General features: G+C 43.2%; 1 protein-coding gene across 1 annotated transcript in view; it reads left to right on the top strand.

The window, feature by feature from the left end:
- CES5A (carboxylesterase 5A) overlaps positions 1-15,543 on the top strand; it is a 28,891-nt gene extending 13,348 nt beyond the window's left edge. Inside the window, 5 exon segments of the mRNA XM_049621215.1 lie at positions 2,440-2,587; positions 12,244-12,393; positions 14,927-14,999; positions 15,089-15,216; positions 15,219-15,543. Of these exon segments, the coding sequence (XP_049477172.1) occupies positions 2,440-2,587; positions 12,244-12,393; positions 14,927-14,999; positions 15,089-15,216; positions 15,219-15,337 (618 nt within the window). The 3' untranslated portion in view covers positions 15,338-15,543.
- Positions 15,544-18,965: the final 3,422 nt, after the last annotated feature.

The raw sequence follows: 18,965 nt of genomic DNA, 5'->3' as shown, positions 1-18,965 counted from the left end.
TCCAAGGAGCTCTGAAAAACAGCCTGTAGGACAACTGAAACTTCCTTAGCTGATAGGTGGCCCTTGGTATTTATTGTTCTTATCCACTTCATTCATCCCCCTATTCATGTGCTTCTCTGATGACATAAGTAGTGTGGGGGCTGGGGCAGCCGCCCCCAGAGCACGTGACATGACACGCAGCCTATATACTGAATTATTTATGCACAGTCAGCAAAGTTCTGAATTCTGAAACACACCCGGAACTAAGGACCTGTATTCACTCCACGCCAGCCGGGCACTGTATTAGGTTCCAGCGAGGCCCAGGATCCTGACTCAACTGTTTATTCATTCACTCCCTGAACAGATGTGTCAGTATCAGGTCTTAAGCCAGACACTAGATGTAGGAACGGATTCCTTTCTCTTCTTCCCTCCTTCTTGCCGTAAACATCCAGTGTGAACTCTGTACCAGGTTCCCTTTGTGCACTTATTCATTGACTGGCTGCTTCTCGAGAGCCCAGCGCTTCCCTAGGCACTGAGGTACAGTGATGAGCAGGCACTCCTTCTACACTTGCAGAACCTGGGGAGCGTGTTGTGGATGAAGTGAAGGAGGCACTTCAGTAGTGTCTGCAAACCAGAGCAGAGGAATGTTCGAGGCCCCGTGTGGCCCACATGAGGAAGCAGGTGGCTGCCTCAAGGAGAAGAGCCTTGAAGGATGAGTTAGGTTTGTCTGGCTGGTAGAGGAACAGGGGCCAGGGGAGCTGGAGGTCCCGGCCAGAGGACCCAAGATTAGAAGCAGAGGAGTGTGATGAGGTCAGCTGCAGGGTAGGCTGCAGTAGAGGAGGGTGCTTGCAGCTGTTATATGCTCTGAAAGGAAGGTGCAGTTCATCCCAGGGGCTGGGAACAGAGGAAGAGCGGCATGATTTGATTTCCATTTTGGAAAGAGCCTTCTGGCCACAGAGTGAGCCAGACCAGAGGCAGGGGATCCTTCGGGCCCCAAGGCCCAGAGGTAATGTTTGATGAGTCTTGGCTATCTAGTGGTCCGAACTGGGATTAAGGTTTGAGAGATACTTAAAATATATACACCAGACAGTGAGACCTCACAGGCTGGATTGGAGATGGCCTCATGGAGGAGGAGGTGGTGATTGATCTGGTTTAGGAAAGGGAAACATTTGAGCAGAGGGCATTTCAAGAGGAGTAGGTATGTGGAACCAGGTCCTAGGAGTGGGAAGTGGGCTTTGTGGGGAGGTGCAGGAGGACTGGAAGGGCACGCAGTCTCTCCTAGGTGGCAGAGCAAGTACTTTTCAAATGATTAAGTTGTTCTCTGATGCAGATGGCATAGCCTTGCTCTGGAACCCCAGGGGTCTGCACTGTGAGTATCCCACTGGGGCTCACCAGAGGGTCCACAGAGCATCCGGACCCTCCTTGGGTACCGTGAGCACCTAGGGGTCTGCTGGTCACGTGGTCCAAGTCAGAGACACTTGCACCAGAGCCTGGACTTGCTCTGGGCCTGATTAAAAACACTCAGCCTTCAGAGGACCTGATGAACAAGTCTGAGTGTGCTGTATACTGCCTCCAAATTCCAGAGAAACATCTGCAGGACCATGCTTGTTTTCATGTTGGGGGGTGGGGATGGTGGCTGAGGTGCCATAACTTATCCCAGCATTCCCTAGACCCCCCAGATCCCCGAGAACATCATTGATGTGGCAGACCCTGAATCTTCATGAAGTTAACGTTGCATCCTCTGGCATTTGCGCTGGGGGCAAGTTGAGGGATCGAAGACTGGGAGGCAGCCCAGTGTCGGGTCAAGAAGTCAGGGAATTGCCCCGTTAAGGGTTTTGGCAATAGGTGTTGAGGGAAACCAATAGAGCAGAAGACCTGCTCTGTGCCAGACAGCATGTTTCTTTCTTCATATCTCATGCGATTCCCAGCACAGCCTGTTTTTTATAGATGAGGGAACTCCAAGAGAGCAACTAGCTCGAATCAGCAAAGGACTGGAGGCAGTGCTACTACCTGAAGCCGGCCTCCTGGGTGTGGGACCTGTGTTGGCACAAAGGTCTACACTCAGAAGAGTTCTACACTTGATTGAATGCTATGTTGTCACCATCTTGAAATTGGTATCATTTTTGAACAACATTGCCCTGCAAACCATGTTGCCAGTTCTGGCCAGGGGTGGCCGTTTCTGGAGCATCTCAGAGAGGCATGTGCACGGTGATTAGTAGCATGAAATTTGGCTGCAAGTGAAAGAATGGCTGTACCAGTTTGGACAACCCCTTAACCTCTCTAAGCCTCAGTGCCCTCATCTGTGAAAGGGGGCTAATTTTGATATTTGCATCATGGGATCACTGTGTGCATTAAACGAGGCGATGCATGTAAAGACCTCAGAATCATGTCTGCCCAGGCAAACGCTTGACGTGTTGGATGTTGCTGACCTGGATCTCCTGTGGCCATGATTTCTTACAGCAGATCCCCACCCAGTATTTGCACCTTGTGGCTGATCATTACTTCTACAACAAGCACTCCCCGGTTGAAATACGAGATAGTTTTCTGGACTTGCTTGGAGATGTGCTCTTTGTGGTCCCTGGGGTGGTCACAGCTCGGCATCATAGAGGTGAGTCTCTCAGCACTACCCCCGCTCCCGTCACAGCAGGGTCACAGCTCAGCAAGGCCAGTGGCTGCGGGAATTCTTGTTGCCTGATGACTGGCCCTGCTCCACCCTTCTGTTCTCTCAGTTAGAGGGAGTTCCCAAGGATGTCTGGGATACAACCCTGCAGGCTGACCTTTGCAATTGCCGTGCCTTTCAGAGTTCAGGGATGCTGATCAGTTTTTGTTGTTTCTGTTTCTCCTCCTTCGTCAGGACCATCCAGAAAATTCCCACCTCCCCATAATTTTATTTCCCACATTCCTTTCTCTGAAAGTGTCTTCCCAAACATTTTAGGTATCAGCAGTAGCGGAGCAATCAGAAAGGGAGTGTTACTTGTGGCAACACAAACCTTGTTTCCCTCCTTACCCCTGCCCTGCCCTTATTCTCTCTCCATCTCTCTCTCTCTCTCTCTCTCTCTCTCTCTCTCTTCCATTCCCCTTTCTTTCTGTTTCCACAATTTTTTATCAAGAGCCTACTACGTTCCTGACAGTATTCTGGGCCCTGAGGATACATCAGTGAACAAAACAAAGACACCATGTAACTCACATTCTGGTTGGGGACACTAACAAACAAGTCAAGATAGAATATATATGTGTTAGATGGTAATATAAGTAAAAAAACACAGGGTGGGGGATAGCAGTGGCAGGGAACTATAGGATTCTGTATCAAAAGGTCTGCAAAGGTGACAAGGGAATGAGGACCAAGAACGGACTCTTGAATTTGGGAACACAGAGGTCACTGGTGACCTTGACAGGAACTATTGTGATAGGATGATGGGAGTAAAAGCCTGGTTAAGACGGATTCAAGAGAAAATGAGCAAACTGATCTCCAGAGAATACAATCCCAATCTCAAACTTTCACCAGTGGTTTTGGAGAAATGAATGAACTGACTCGAAAAATTTACATGGAAATGCAAGGATAGCCAAAACAATCTTGAACAAGAACACCAAAGTTAGTGGACTTACAAGTTATCTGATTTCAAGTGTTATTTTTGAGTACAGTCATTAAGAAAGTCTGGTACTGGCTGAAGAATAGACACATAGAACAGAGTGGAGAGTCCAGCAAATCGACAGTTAACCAGTTTTTGACAGAGGTGCTAAGATAAGTCAATGGAGAAAGGAAATTCTGTTCAAAAAACAGAGCTGAAATGACTGGATATCTATGTAGAAAAAGTGAGCCTCAACCCTCTAACTCACACTATACACAAAAATCAATGTGAGTTGAGTTGTAGACCCAAATGCAAAAGCTTAACTTGTACTTAAGCAAAATAAACTTTTCAAAAAACACTATTAACAATGTTAGCAAAAGTGGTGGAGGAGGAAAGTCCAAAATCTGTCCCACCACAAAAGCAGTGAATAAATTGGCATGTACTGTCAGAATCAATTTTACCAGAACTCTGGAAATAAATCAAGGGTGTATAGCAAGCAAATGAACATTTCATCAAAATATAGACCCTGGAGTCTCAGTGAGAGTGTTTGTGGCATGTTAACTTACTCTGCACCATTTCCTGCCACCAGCTAGGCAATGGCCTTAAAGACAGCAGCCCATATTTATAGTCTAGCCTGCTAGTACTGGAGGGAGAAAAAAGAACCTATTCTCAAAGACTTGTGGTTGTTTGCTTTGACCTATCTGGTGGCTCCCTAAACAACTAAGCTAAAAGGGCTTGCTTTTATTTCCCCTAACATAGAGCTTTCTCAGGGATTAGACACCTACCCGGAGGGCATTTTTCATGAACATTTAAAGGCAAATGCATTTGCTGATACCACTAGGGGCAAGGGATAACAGTTGGAATAAATAAGAGACAACACTTAGGAGGAAAAGCTGGGCAATGAGCTGCTCTGGGAATAAAGGATTGAGAAGCTCTCCATATACCTGGGAATTTAGAAGGCCTTGTGCATATTCAGAGTAGGGAGCATGCTCATAAAAGCCCTGAGATGGCCCTAAGCTGTTATATCTGGCTGACTTGGAGGCTATCCTCAAACAGAAAGTGAAAACTAAGTAAGAGTTGTAAACTGTCTGGCTGAGTGTTGAGGGATGTTCCAACACACACACAATGTCCATCTTCAAAGACTGGGAGATTTTGTTTGTTTGTCTTAGGCTTTTATGAAAACCTCAGCTGACCCATAAAATTATTAGTTGACCACTAAGAAAACAGGAGAAAGACTTTGGTGGCTACACATGACCAAGAAACATTTATCTTTTTAATTTTTGTAATGTTTTATTTTATTTTTGAGAGAGAGACCGGGGGAGAGGCAGAGAGAGAGGGAGACACAGAATCCCAAGCAGGCTCCAGGCTCTGAACTGTCAGCACAGAGCCCAACGCAGGGCTCAAACCCACAAACTGTGAGATCATGACCTGAGCTGAAGTCGGACGCTTAACCGACTGAGCCACCCAGGCATCCCAGTACAGAAACATTTCTAAACAAACAAACGACCACAACCACAACAAGCAGTAACAACAAACCATGGAAAGGAGGTAGAATCTGATGTTCAGAGTTGCCACATTATAATATTCAAAATCTCCAGTTTTCAACAATATATTACAAGGCATGCAAAGAAATGGGAAAGTATGGCCCACAGACAGGAAAATAATTAATAGAAACTGTCCCTGAAGAACCCCAGACATTGGATTTACTGAAGACTTTAAACCAACTATTAAACATGCTCAAATAGCTGAAGGAAACCACATATAAAAAATTAAAGGAAACCATGAGAATGATGTTTCACCACATACAGAAGCAGTAAAGAGAGAATTTATAAAATTATAAAAAGGACCAAATAGATATTCTGGCATTGAAAAATACAACTGGAATGGAAAATTCACTAGAGGGACTCCACAGCAGATTTGAACATAGAGAAGAAAGAAACAGAGAACTTGGACACAAATCCATTGAGATCACCCAATGTGAGGATCAGAAAGAAAAAGGAATGAAGAAAAGTAAACAGAGCTCAAGAGGCCTGTGGAACACCATTAAACATCTCAACATATGCATGATAGGACTTCCAGAAGGAGAGGAGAGAAAAAGAGGTAAAAATAATATTAAAAAAGTAATTATCAAAATGTCTCAAATTTGATGAAAGATGTAAATATTCATGTACATGAATTTCAGTGACTCCCAAGTAGGAGGAAACTCAAAGAAATGTATGTAGAGACATATTACAATCAATCAAAAACCAAAACCAGAAATTCCTGAAAAAGGTAAGAGAGAATAGACTGATCATGTACAAAGTAGTTTCAATAAGATTAACAGCTGATTTCTCAACAGAAACCACAGAGGCCAGAATGGCATATTCAAAGTGATGAACTAATAATTATTATTATAACTAATAATTATAATAATAATAAAGTGCCTGCCAACCAAGATTTCCATATCTGTCAAAACTATCTTGAAAAATGAAGGAGTAATCAAGACATTGCCAGATAAACAAAACCTGAGAGATTTTGTCACTAGTAAACCTGCCTGATAAGAAATGATAAAGGGAGTCCCTAAGGCTGAAATGAAAGGACACTAGACAGTATCTGAAACCCACAAGAAGAAAAAAGAGCACCACTGAAGGTACTCACATTACTTATGTTTACTTGTAGAAGTCAGTATTAATTCATTTTTGGTTCTCTAATGTCTCTTTTCTTCCTATATGATTTAAAAGACAAGTGTAAAGAACAATAATTTTAAATCTATGTTTTGACATACAGTGCATCAGGGTGCAATTTGTGACAACAACAACATAAAGGCACAGAGCTATAAAGGGGGAAAGTTTTTGTATACCATTGAGACAAAGTTGGTATTCATTTGAAATACATTATTTTAAATTAGGATGTTAATTATAATCCCCAGAACAACCACTTAGAAAATAACTACAAATATGTAGAGTAAAAGAAACAAGAGGGAATCAAACTGGTACACTAGAAAATATTATCTAACACAAAAGAAAGTAGTAATGGAAGAATTGAAGAATAAAAAATATATGACATATTGAAGAACAAATAGTAAAATGGCAGAAATAAATCCTTCCTAATCAGTAATTCCACTAAATATAAATGGATTCTCTCAAAAGGCAGAGATTGCAGAATGAACGGATTATAAAAACAGAGTCCAACCGTATGCTGTTCTAAAAGAGACTCACTTTAGAAATAAAGATACAAAAAGTTTGGAAGTAACAATGGATTCTTGGATATAATGCCAAAAGCGTAATGAAAAAAGAAAAAATAGATAAATTGGACTTCATAAAAATTAAAAATTATTGTGCATCAAAGCACAATATAAAGGAAGTGAAAAGACAACCCACAGAATGGGAGAAGATATTTACAAATCATATACAGTAAAACCTTGGATTGAGAGCAGCTTGTTCTGCAAGTGTTCCACAAGACAAGCAAACATTTCTAATAAAATTTAACTTGATAAATGAGCAATGTCTTGCAATACAAATAGTACATGACACCAAACATCACATGATCACAGCTGAGCCTGATTCTTCTCTCTCTCTCTCTCTGGCTGTGGGATTGTGGGTGATCGTCTCCCATGCTCAGATGCTCAGTCTCAGGCCAGAGTGTTTGGCAGAAATCAGTGATTTTTCAAAACATTGGAAGGTGCCTACAACTGGCACTAGTATATTTTTTGTCCCTTCAAAGCACCTATGGACAGTCCTTTGCTTTTCCATACAAGAGTAAGCTTAGGAATGCTTTGCTTCATTCTAGGTCAGGCTGCCTGAGATATAGACCCTTTCCTCTGCTGCCTTGCCAGTTACATTAAATACAGTATAAGAAAAGAGTTTATTAATATTGTGCTGTAGTCAACATCTGTGTGAACATAGACAATGGTCCCCATGCAGAAAAATGTTGAAAGGAAAGGCAGTAAGAAGGAGATGATTATGGTGGAAGTTAAGGAAATCATTGAGAGGTCAGAATGAGGTATGTGGGTGGCCGAAATTGCAAGATTTTATAGGAAATCTACATTGAGCATTTGCACAATATTAAAGCAGAAACAAGAAATAAGGGGGCTAGATGCACCAAAAGGAGTCAGGAGAATATCAAAGCAATGGCCACGTGTCCTGGAAGATGTAGAAAAGTTGCTTCTGGTTTGGATAAATGGGAAGCAACTAGCAGGTGATACTGTGACCAAGAACTTTATCTATGAGACGGCAAATGCCTTGTACGCTGACCTAAGTAAACTGCCAGGTACGTCAACAGAAAATTAAAAAGTCTTCAAGGCAGGCAGGGGTTGGTTTGATAACTTTAAGAGGACAAGTGGCATCCGTAGTGTTGTGAGGCATGGAGAGGCTTTGAGTTCGGATGCTAAAGCAGCTGACGCGTTCACTACCAAGTTCAAGAAGCTCATGGTTTCCGAGTGTTACCTGCCAGAGTAAGTTTTTAACTGTGATGAGATGGGGCTGTTTTGGAAAAAGATGCCAAAGAGGACCTACATTACAGAAGAAGGGAATGCAATGCCCAGTCACAAGCCCGTGAAAGACCATCTCCCCCTCTTGTTTTGTAATAACGCAGGCTAGAGTTTTAAAGTCAAACACCTGCTCGTGTATCATTCCACGAATTCACAAACCTTCAAGAAATGCAAGGTGCAGACAAGCCAGTTAAACGTTGTATGGAGGTCCAACAGGAAGGCTTGGGTCACTCATAGCTTGTTCACTGAGTAGCTCAACGAGGGCTTCAGTCCTGCGGTGAAGAAATACCTTTTTAAAATAATCTGCCACTCAAAGCTTTGCTGATTATGGATAACGCTCCTGCTCATCCTCCAGGCTTTGAGGACGACTTACTGGAGGAATTCGAGTTCCTTAAGGTCAAGTTCCTTCCTCCCAACACCACTCCAATCCTCCAGCTCATGGATCAGCAGGTCATTTCAAACTTTGAAAGGCTTTACACCAAAGCACTATTTCAGCAATGCTTTGAGGTAACTGAAGGAACAAACCTTACCCTCTGAGCATTTTGGAAAAATCATTTCCACATCGTGAGCTGCCTCAAGATCATCGATAAAGCCTGGGATGGGGTCACCAAGAGAACCCTCAGTTCTGCTTGGAGAAAACTGTGGCCTAACTGCCTTCTTGGACATGACTTGGAGGGGCTTGCTCGTGAACAGGAGCCGTCAGTTGGCCATGTTTGCGGGGAAGTCCATGGGACTGGAGGTGAATGAGGACAATATTCAAGAGCTGGTGGAGACACATGGCCAGGAGCTGACCACCGACGAACTGAAGGATCTGCATCACGAGCAACAACAAGAGGTTATGGAGGGGATCTCGTTGGCAGAGGAGGAGAAAAAGGCAGAGGAATCCCTCACTTCCAATGAGATTAGGGAGACATGTAAAATGTGGGAAACAGTGAAACATTTTGTAGAAAAGCACCATCCAAATAAGGCTGCAGGTGTGCGAGTGATGGATCTATTTAATGACAATGCAATGTCATATTTCTGTGAAGTCCTCAAAAGGAGGCAAAAGCAAGTGTCATTGGATGGGTTCCTTATTAAAGCTGCATGAAAAGAAAACGATTCCACTGAGCCAATGGATAGCAATGATTCTAATAGCGATAGTGAAATTCTTCCTACACAATAACCCTCCTCTAGTCTCCCTCACATCAGCCGTGAAGGTTTTCAAAGGTAAGTGCAGGTTACTTTGCTTATTTTTCTTTCTATTTTGTATTTTCTTTATTATTTTGTATTACATTATAGTATTGTAATCATTTTTATGTGAGTATTTTTGGGTTGTGGAATGAATCATCTGAGTTTCCATTATTTTTTATGGGGAAATTTACTTTGATATACAAGTGCTTTGGATTACAAGCATGTTCCAGGACAAATTATGCTCACCAACCAAGGTTTTACTGTATATGATAAGGGTCTGTTATTCGGAATATATGAAGGACTCAACAAAAAGCCCAAATAACTCAATTCAAAAATGGGCAAAGAACTGAATGGACATCTCTCTAAAATAGATATACAAATGACTAATGAGCACAGGAAAGGGTGATCAACATTATTAGCCATCAGGGAAGGCAAGTCAGATCAAGTCACAGTAACATATCACTTCATAACCGCACCGGAGTTGCTGCAATAAAAGAACAAATAAACAAACAAAACCCAGAAAACCACAATGTTATTGAGAATGTGGAGAAACTGGAACTCTCATATACAGCTGGTGGGAATGGTAAGTGGTACATGCAAATGTGGAAAGATGGTTTGCCTGTTCCTCAAAAACTTAAACATAAAATTACCTTATAACTCAGCAGTTCCACTCTAGGGATACACCCAAGATAACTGAAAACAATAGTGTGACATGAATGTTCACAGCAGCCTTCTTCAGAGAGATCAAACAGTGGTAACAACGCCAAAGGTCCATCAGCCCATGAAAGGATAAACAAAATGTGGTGTCTATATACAATGGATTATTATGTGGCCATAGTGAGAAATGAAATGCTGATACACGCTACAACATTGTTGCACTATGAAAACATGCTAAGTGAAAGAAGCCAGACACAAAAGGCCACATGTGTGATTCCATTTATATAAAATGTCCGAATTGGCAAATCCATAGAGACAGAAAGCAGTCTCCGAAGGAAGGGCAAATGGGGAGGGACTGCATAAAGGCTTCTGTTTGGGGTGCTGAAAGTGTTCTGGACCTAGATAGTGGTGATGGTTGCACAACATTCCGAACCTACTAAAAGCCACTGATTTGCACACTTAGAAATGGTTACAGTGGTGAATTTTACATTACGTGTATTTTACATTAAAAGAAAAAAAAAAAAAAAAAAACAAACCCAGAGCGCTGTTACAAAAATGAAGAGGCAAGCCACAGACTGGACCAAAATATTCACAACATAATTGTCTGACAAAAAAATTCATATCCAGAATGTGAGAACTCTTACAATTCAATAACGAAGAGACAAACAATCCAATTACAAATGGATAAAAGGCTTGAAGGGGTACTTCACAAAACAAGATATCTGAAGGCTGAAAAGGTGCTCAACGTTATTAGTCATCAGGAAAATGCAAAATAAACTTCAAATGAGGAGACCATTTACACCTCTGGAACGGCTAATATCTGACTCTTGGTTTTGTCTCAGGTCATGATCTCACAGTTCGTGAGTTTGAGCCCCACATTGGGCTTGCACTAACAGTGTGGAGCCTGCTTGGGATTCTCTTTCTCCCTCTTTCTCTGCCCTTCTGTGCTCTCTCTCTCTCTTAAAATAAAATTTTTAAAAACTGAAAAAAAAAAAACCCCAAACTATATACCCAGAAGTATTCCACATCCAAGGATGTGGAATATTCAGAAGTGTCATATACTTCTGGAGAGAATGTAAAGTGACATAACCATTCTGGAAAGCTGTCAAGTTTCTTACACAGTTTAATGTACATCTACCCTGTTACTCAACCATTCTCCTCTTAGATATTCACTGAAGAAAAGTGAAAGCATATGTCCTTACAAAAGACTTGTATACGGATATCCCTAGCGGCTTTAATCATAATACCACCAAACTAGAAAGAACCTAAAAGTCTATCATCAGACAAATGGATAAATACATTGTGATATATTAATGCAGTAGCATACTACTTGGTGATGAAAAAACAATCAACTACTGATACATGCAATAACGTGCATGAATCTCAAAAACATTACACTGAAGAAAAGAAGCCAGACACAAAAAAAGTCTATATAATGTGTTATTCCGTTTACACGGAGGTCAAGGACAGGCGAAATTAATCTGTGGTGACAGGAATAAAAACATGGATTGTCTCTTGGTAGAGTGACTACAAAGACACACAAGGGAATTTTCCAGGGTGATAGAAACGGTCTGTATACCTGGGCATGGTGATGTCGTGTCGTGAATGTCAGTGCATTTGTAAAATCTTATCAAACTGTGTAATTAAAATCTGCGTTTTTTATTGCCCGTAAATGATACTTCAGTTAATAGAGAGAAAGAAAGAGACAATGAGAGGAGAGGAAACAGAGATGATGAGTAATGTCAGGTCTTGCTAGAAGGGATTTAGAGAGATAAGGCAGTAACCAGAAGGGAAACGGAGACCAAGAGTACGTGTGTTTGTGTGTGCCTGTGGGTGTGCATGTGTATGTGTGTGCATGTGCGTGTCGGTGCGTGTGTACGTTGCACATGTGTGTATGCATGTTAACGGGAGACTCTGGAAGCCTGTTGGCTACTGATGGCAGTGGTCCAGTAGAGAAAAATTGATGATGCAGGGAAGGAAGGGGGGATTACGAAGCAAAGGCCTTCAGCTGAAGAGAGATGAAACAATGTTGAAAGCAGGGAGTAACTTTGTTCGCTTTGTCTCCAGACAGCCGAACCAGAGTTAGTGACAAGAAGTCACAGGGAGGTAGGTCTTGGCTCAGTAAGAAAGGCTTTTAGAGAAGTAAAAAGCTATTGCCCTCTCAGACTGCCCGGAGGGGTGCTGAGCTCTTGCCACCAGGGGCGTAGGGGCTGCTGTGGCAGGAAGTGCTGGCCTCCGACAAAGAAGAAGGAAGTTAGCATGGTTCGAGTCACCTGCCTTCTCTCAGCCATCCCACCCGTGGGTCTGTGGAGCCAGGACCAGCCCGGGTGGGGACGCAGGGCCGCCCCTGCTCCGCTGCGCATGCGCACCGGCCGCAGGCCCTTTCCTGCCTCTCCACAGATGCTGGCGCACCTGTCTACTTCTATGAGTTTCAACACCGGCCCCAGTGCTTAAACGACACAAGGCCAGATTTCGTGAAAGCCGATCACTCTGATGAAATCCGCTTCGTCTTTGGAGGTGCCTTCCTGAAAGGCGACATTGTCTTGTTCGGTAAGAAACGGCTTCGGGGGCTTCTGTTCGCGCAGGGACTGGAGCTTGGGATGAGCTGGGGAAAGGCACTGTTAGCACGAAGTCCCTCAACCGCCCAATACTATGCAAGAGTCCAGAAGACTGGTGGGTTAGTATTTAATCTATGGTTAACAGACATAGCCATTCCCTGGAAAATGCCCTCCTCTTATTTTTAGGAAAAGGAGTTGCCAGCATTTGCTTGATAAGTGTTTCTCTTCATACTAAAGCCTAAAGGCGTGGGCCCTTGAGGGCACTCATGCAATCTAATTTTCTTGTTTTTAATTAGAACCTCTTTCTTCCTTCTCTCTGACCACTAGTCTCAACCCTCCTTGCCCTTTCTAGAATCACTGATGCTACCCAGGGCTTTAAAAGGAAAACAAACAAACAAACAAACAAACAAACATGTTTTTCATAATTCCAGCCCAAAGTAGTGGGACCCAGGTGATCTAATGCAGTTGCTTGCAAACTGTTGCTAGCAAGGTTTGCTCATTCATTCCTGAATTTATGACCTATTCAGTGCCTCAAATAAGAAGCCAGTCATATGAGGTTATCAATAGAGAAAATATAGGAACTACACACTATAGATATCACTAAAATATTTTGTTTAAGAAATTGCACAACACAGGCTCGTAAGCAGTTCGCGCTGGCTTCTTGACAATGAGGACAGAGCCTCTGCCAGAGTATGCGCTCTGAGGTTTATTCATTATGTGATTTATTCATTCCCATCCTTGTAATAAAGGTAATGACACAACTGCCTCCTACGTTGTCTTAAGGATTAAATGAAACAATTCTCATAAGGTATACAGTGAGTACTTAATAAATGTCCCTGTTACTATTACTCAGCAGCCATCACTGAGCTCATAACTGTGTGATGGGCACAGGAATCTCCAAATGGGAAAAAATGAACCGCATGTGTATCAAAGGCTAAATTCCTTAATATCTAAGGAGCTCTTGGGGCACCTGGGTGGCTCGGTTAACCATCTGACTGTTGATCTCAGCTCAGGTCTTGATCTCAGGGTCATGAGTTCAGGCCTCTCATTGGGCTCCACACTGGGCATGAAATCTACTTAAAAAATATAGATAGATAGAGGGGGCGCCTGGGTGGCTCAGTCGGTTAAGCGGCCGACTTCGGCTCAGGTCATGATCTTGCGGTCCGTGAGTTCGAGCCCCGCGTCAGGCTCTGTGCTGACAGCTCAGAGCCTGGAGCCTGTTTCAGATTCTGTGTCTCCCTCTCTCTGACCCTCCCCTGTTCATGCTCTGTCTCTCTCTGTCTCAAAAATAAATAAAGGTTAAAAAAAATTAAAAATAAAAAAAAAATTAAAAATATAGATAGAGATAGAGAGATATATGGTATAAATATCTATAAATATATATGGTACATAATATATATAAAGAACTCCTAAAATCAATGGGAAAAGAACAACCCAGTCAAACACTGGGCAATATATAAATAGTTTATGGAAGAAGAAACATGTGACTTTTAAGCATGAAAATCCACTCGACCTCACCCATATCAAGAGGATTGAACGTTAACCTTGACTGAGGAATTCTCTCTCAACTATCAAGGTTGGGGAGAGCGATACATTTTACATAATATATTTCAGCAGGTGTGGGGAGACAGACAACCTCATATATTAATGGAAAATTTAAAATGCAGATAGTCTTTACCCTAGCAGTTCAACTTCTAGAATTTTTTGCACAATTATATACAGGCAAAGGTTTAGGCACACACTGAAGCATTGTTTCCACCAGCAAAAGATTGGAAACGATGCAAAGATCCACCAAGAGAATATTGGATGCCTGAATTATATATTCATAGATAACTGAATATATACATACTTACGTGTTATACATTTATAGAACAATAAATGGCAATGAATGGAAGGTTTATAGACAACAGTGTGGGCCTATCTCCTGGATACAGTTTTAGTACAAAGAGAAAGACGCAGGATATATGTTCGTATTATACTGAGTACGTAAAAAGGCATCTGCCAAAAACCCTTGCACGAGGCTAGCCTGCCTTCGGAGGACACTCAAGAAGCTGGTAGCTATGGTTGCCTCTGAGGCTGGTAACTAACTGGGTGTCTGGAGGGAAGAGACAGGAGGGAAACTTACTTTCGTTAGATACCCTGCCTGCATTTTGGATTTGTCCTTTGAGCAAGTATTACTTTCTCAAATAGAGAAATGCCATAATTAATTAATTGTTTGAGGGGGAGTGGTAGAAGGAGAGAGAGAGGTGGCCTCTGACCCTAGGAAACCTGCAGCCTCATGGGAATTTCTGGAAGAGCACTGGTGAGACAGGGAAGCGAAGCCAAGATCCCTCGGGCGAACCCTGGCGGCTCTAGGCCTCAGTATGTGCAGACACAAAATGAGCCCAACGATTGAGGATTGAACGGTGGGCCAGTGAGAGGATCCCGGTGGGAAGGGAGGTGTGAACGAGATTCAGCAGGCCCGAAGCACCTTGGGCTTCTGGCAAATCCGTGTGAGAGCCGGATTTTGTGATTGTCTCCTTCAGAAGGAGCCACCGAGGAGGAGAAATTGCTGAGCAGGAAGATGATGAGGTACTGGGCCAACTTTGCTCGGACCGGGTAAGTGAGCACTGCCTTGGTGCGGGCTTTCCCCACAGCCAGGTGTCTGGGGGTAGAAATCTCACCCCCATCTCTGCCCTCACTTCCAGGAACCCTAACAGGGAAGGTGTGCCTCTGTGGCCAGCCTACACCCAGAGCGAGCAGTACCTGAAGCTGGATTTGAATGTGAGCGTGGGACAGAAACTGAAGGAGCAAGAGGTGGAGTTTTGGACGGATACCTTCCCCTGATACCCTCCACTTCCACAGCCCTCCCCAGTCCTCCTTCTCCCTTACTCTCCCTTTCTCTGCTCCCTCCTGGCTTCTTCTCTTCTGCTCCATGGGAAGTTCTCTCTGTGTGATTTGGTTTTCCTTCTTCCACAATGTCACCCGCGATCCTTAGCTCCGTGTCTGTGTTGAGCTACTTCGTGGAATCAGCTGCTTTCACCGATGTTTTATGGTCTTGAGGGCGATTCTTAGGGGAATTCTTTTCAACATCAAACAATGCTACTAGCCTTGGAAGGCTACCAGATTTCTTCAATAAATCCCCGTGATGGCTGGCCTATTACTTGGTATCATAATGACCTTGTTAGTCAGATGAAACAAAATCAGAATGTAAAATAATGTACAAGGAACAGAATTTAATTCTGTGTTCAGAACATTCTCACAACCCCCAGCATTCAAGATGATGTGGACTTCCTATGAGAGAAGGTGTCTGTGTGTGTTGAGTGAAATGTGAGTGCTTCAGCTCCGATCCAGGGGAGTTTCAGCCACAAGCCAAACATGGATGTCCTGAACACCGATGGCCTGAACCGGATCTTTCCTCCAGCTCAGGAGATATGTGGGGGAGGGGTGGGGGAGGCCGGAGAGCCTCCTCCTCAGCAATGGAAACCAGACATCCTCCAAGGTCAGGGGCCCAGAAGTCAGACGCCAGGCAGTAAGGTCAGGTCAGGGAGATACTGAGGAGTAAAGATGTTTGATGGGACTGAGACTAATCCATCCTTCCATAAACCTATAATGGGTGCCTGATGTGTACTAGACATATCCCCACTGGAGCTACAGTGGTAAGCAAGACACGTTCGCCACCAGTGGTAAGCAAACAAACAGTAAGCAAACATTCACACAGGCGAATATCTGATGATAGAAATCTGATAAGTTCACCTAGGGAGAGTAAGGTGTTTTATTAAAGTGTAACGGGGGACCTAATTTAGATGGAAGTCTTAGGAGGTTCCCTCTGGAGAAATGATATTGATCTTAAGAAAGGATGAATTAGAGTTAGCCAGTTGATACGTAGGGATGCATTTGTACCCTTGATATCCATATAATTCATATTAAAACCACACAATCCCTATTCTATTCATGTCATTTACCAGGGTAGTTAGTTTTTCCTTGTGATTGCTCCAAGAGTACGTATGTGCATAGAATAGGAGGGTTCCTGAAATGTCAGTAATGTAGAGTTCCTCTGGGTCAGAGATCTCCTAATCCTAGCCTGAGTTTGGCCCCAAGAAATGTTTTGTTCAGTCCACACATGTCAAAAACATTTTGGAATTGGTTTCCAGTTAATATGAAGTTAGGGGAATTGCACTTTGGAAGCCATGTGTCCAGCTTCTCCAGAGCAGAAGAAGAAGGTGAAAAAAAGGAGGTGGAGGTGGAAGAGGAGGAGCAAGAAGAAGAAATCTGGCATCAGCGGAGCTGAATTCCCACATGGTAACCAGGGCTTCTGACAGCCCGCACATCACCTTTGAGCCAATTAGAAGGCATTCTTTCTTCAAAACCCTCCACAGACAGACTCCCTCCAGGAAATCATCATTGATAAATAACTACGTCTATGATGTGAAAAATATCTCCTCTGAAGTAGTGCCCCTGTGCAGTGCACAACCTGCACAACTGTTCTCAATGACCCTGATAGAATAAATCTTCGGAACTGAGTAGAGTCTACCCCTTTACAAAGGCATGAGCTCTCAACTTTCTACAGTCCTCACCATTCCCCTTTGTCTTATGCCTGGTCCATTTCACTCATTGATACTACCTGGCCCCAGAAGGTGTTTAAGCCTGGGCCCCTGGCCTCTCATTTTACAGAAATCTATGGAGAAGTAAAGGAATTCATCCAAGGTCATTCAGTGAATTAGCAGCAAGTAAAAACCAGGCCTTGAGTCTCTTGTCTTTCCAGATCAGGACTCTCTGCCATGCTGCCTGCCTCCCTCAGCATATGGTTAAAATCTGTTGGATTGTTTCTGGCCTAGGTGGTTGTGGAAGGGGTAGATCAACAATCCTTGGGGCATTTTATGGTTCTAGGAAGAGGAACCAAGCCACACACAAGCAAGCTGGAAATTCAATTGCCTGTGCAGCTGCAGAAGGCTAATTTCTACATTGATATTTGGCTTAACTAACAGCTAGAAAACACCACTCAACTCATTTTTTAAAATACTATCATATTAAATGACATTACACTTATTTATATACTGCACACAGTCCCAGTATCCTCAAATATGATTCTAATTTTGGTAGGTGTCTTGCAAGAGGGAGCATATTTCCAACTCATCCAGATACAGGGCCCTCTTTCCTCCTTATTCCTGTCCACATGTGATCAGATGGTGTATTGAGTTAAAGTTGAAATATGAGTGTCAGTGGGCATCCTGCTTTTTTCATTTAATTCAGGATTTTCTATCAGAGGTGTAAGTAGAAGACTCACCCGGGGAGCTTTCCCAAAATTCCAAGGCCCAACCTACTCCCCCGTCCAACCAAACCAGAGACCTGTATTTTCATTTGTTGGGCATTTGATGCACACCCCTGGTTAAGAGCTGCTGAGTACTCACAGTGTGGTGGATGAATTCCAGGTTGCTAGAGGATCGTCAGACACTCAGCTTACATATCTGCCTGATGTGGCTACATCACAATCTCTAGCTGTTAGTCTGCTCCTGGACATTTATGGATATAATTTGGTAAGCAACTTTGGGAAGGAGTGCTTTTGCTTTTTTTTTTTTTTTTATTTTGAGAGAGAGAGAGAGAGCAAGCAGGGGAGGGGCACAGAGAGAGGAAGACAGAAATCCAAGCAGGCGCCACGCTGTCAGCTCAGAACCCCATGTGGGGCTCGAACCCATGAACCGTAAGTCATGACCTGGGCCTAAATCAAGAGTCAGTCGCTTACCTGACCAAGCCACCCAGGCACCCCCGAGTACTTTTACTTTTTAAAATTATGTCTGGCATCTGGATTTGCAGCAGATGGACCCGGGAAAAGGCCCTGCCCTTTTTCAGTTGCTCTTATGGTCTACAAATGCACTTCCCCCAAAGGGTCCTTTCACTTCCTGCTCATCAACAGCACAGATACATGTATTTTGCAATCACCTCTGCTTTTCCATCAACATAAAAACAGAAAATTTAATTACTTTCTTACTGTAAATTAAACAACTTACTTTTTTACAGACAATATATACTTTTTTCGAACAATCTTGGATCTGAATCACTAAATCAAATCAAATCAAATCGAACAAAACTCTGGAGACAAACCAAATATTTGCCTGTGAATTTCCTAATGTGCAGCAGAGGGCAGCATTATAAAAAGGGAAAAAAGTGCTTTCCTCCTCTGAGGCCCCTGGGGTGCTAGTAAGGTGATATTGCAGAACTTGGAAGAAAAAGAAAACCAAACGAAATAGTTAAGTTATAAACCAATACCATTTATCATTGTCCCTTTCCTCTGTAACACTTGGAAAGGGGAAAATTCCAACCCATTGCCTCAAAAGTCTAATTTCAATGACTGCACTCACAGGCAGAGCAGAGATTGGGGCCAGCAGGGTTTCTTCTTTCCTAAGTTTTATACTTTCCCATCAAGACCCCAGGAGCCTGCCTTAGATGGGCAGAAAGGTGTCCCTTTCCTGGTGTCTCCGTGTCCCTGCTCCTCTTCCCTCAAAGACCCTTTAGATTCCAGACCTTTCTGCCCAACCCCAAGGCCCAACTCCCAGCCCTGTGGCCCTGGCTACAGGTCACAAACAG

Source organism: Panthera uncia (genome assembly GCF_023721935.1).
Source record: "Panthera uncia isolate 11264 chromosome E2 unlocalized genomic scaffold, Puncia_PCG_1.0 HiC_scaffold_19, whole genome shotgun sequence".
Classification (NCBI taxonomy): domain Eukaryota; kingdom Metazoa; phylum Chordata; class Mammalia; order Carnivora; family Felidae; genus Panthera; species Panthera uncia.
Note: the sequence above shows the minus strand (reverse complement) of the source record. Positions and strands in the feature narration are given on the sequence as shown.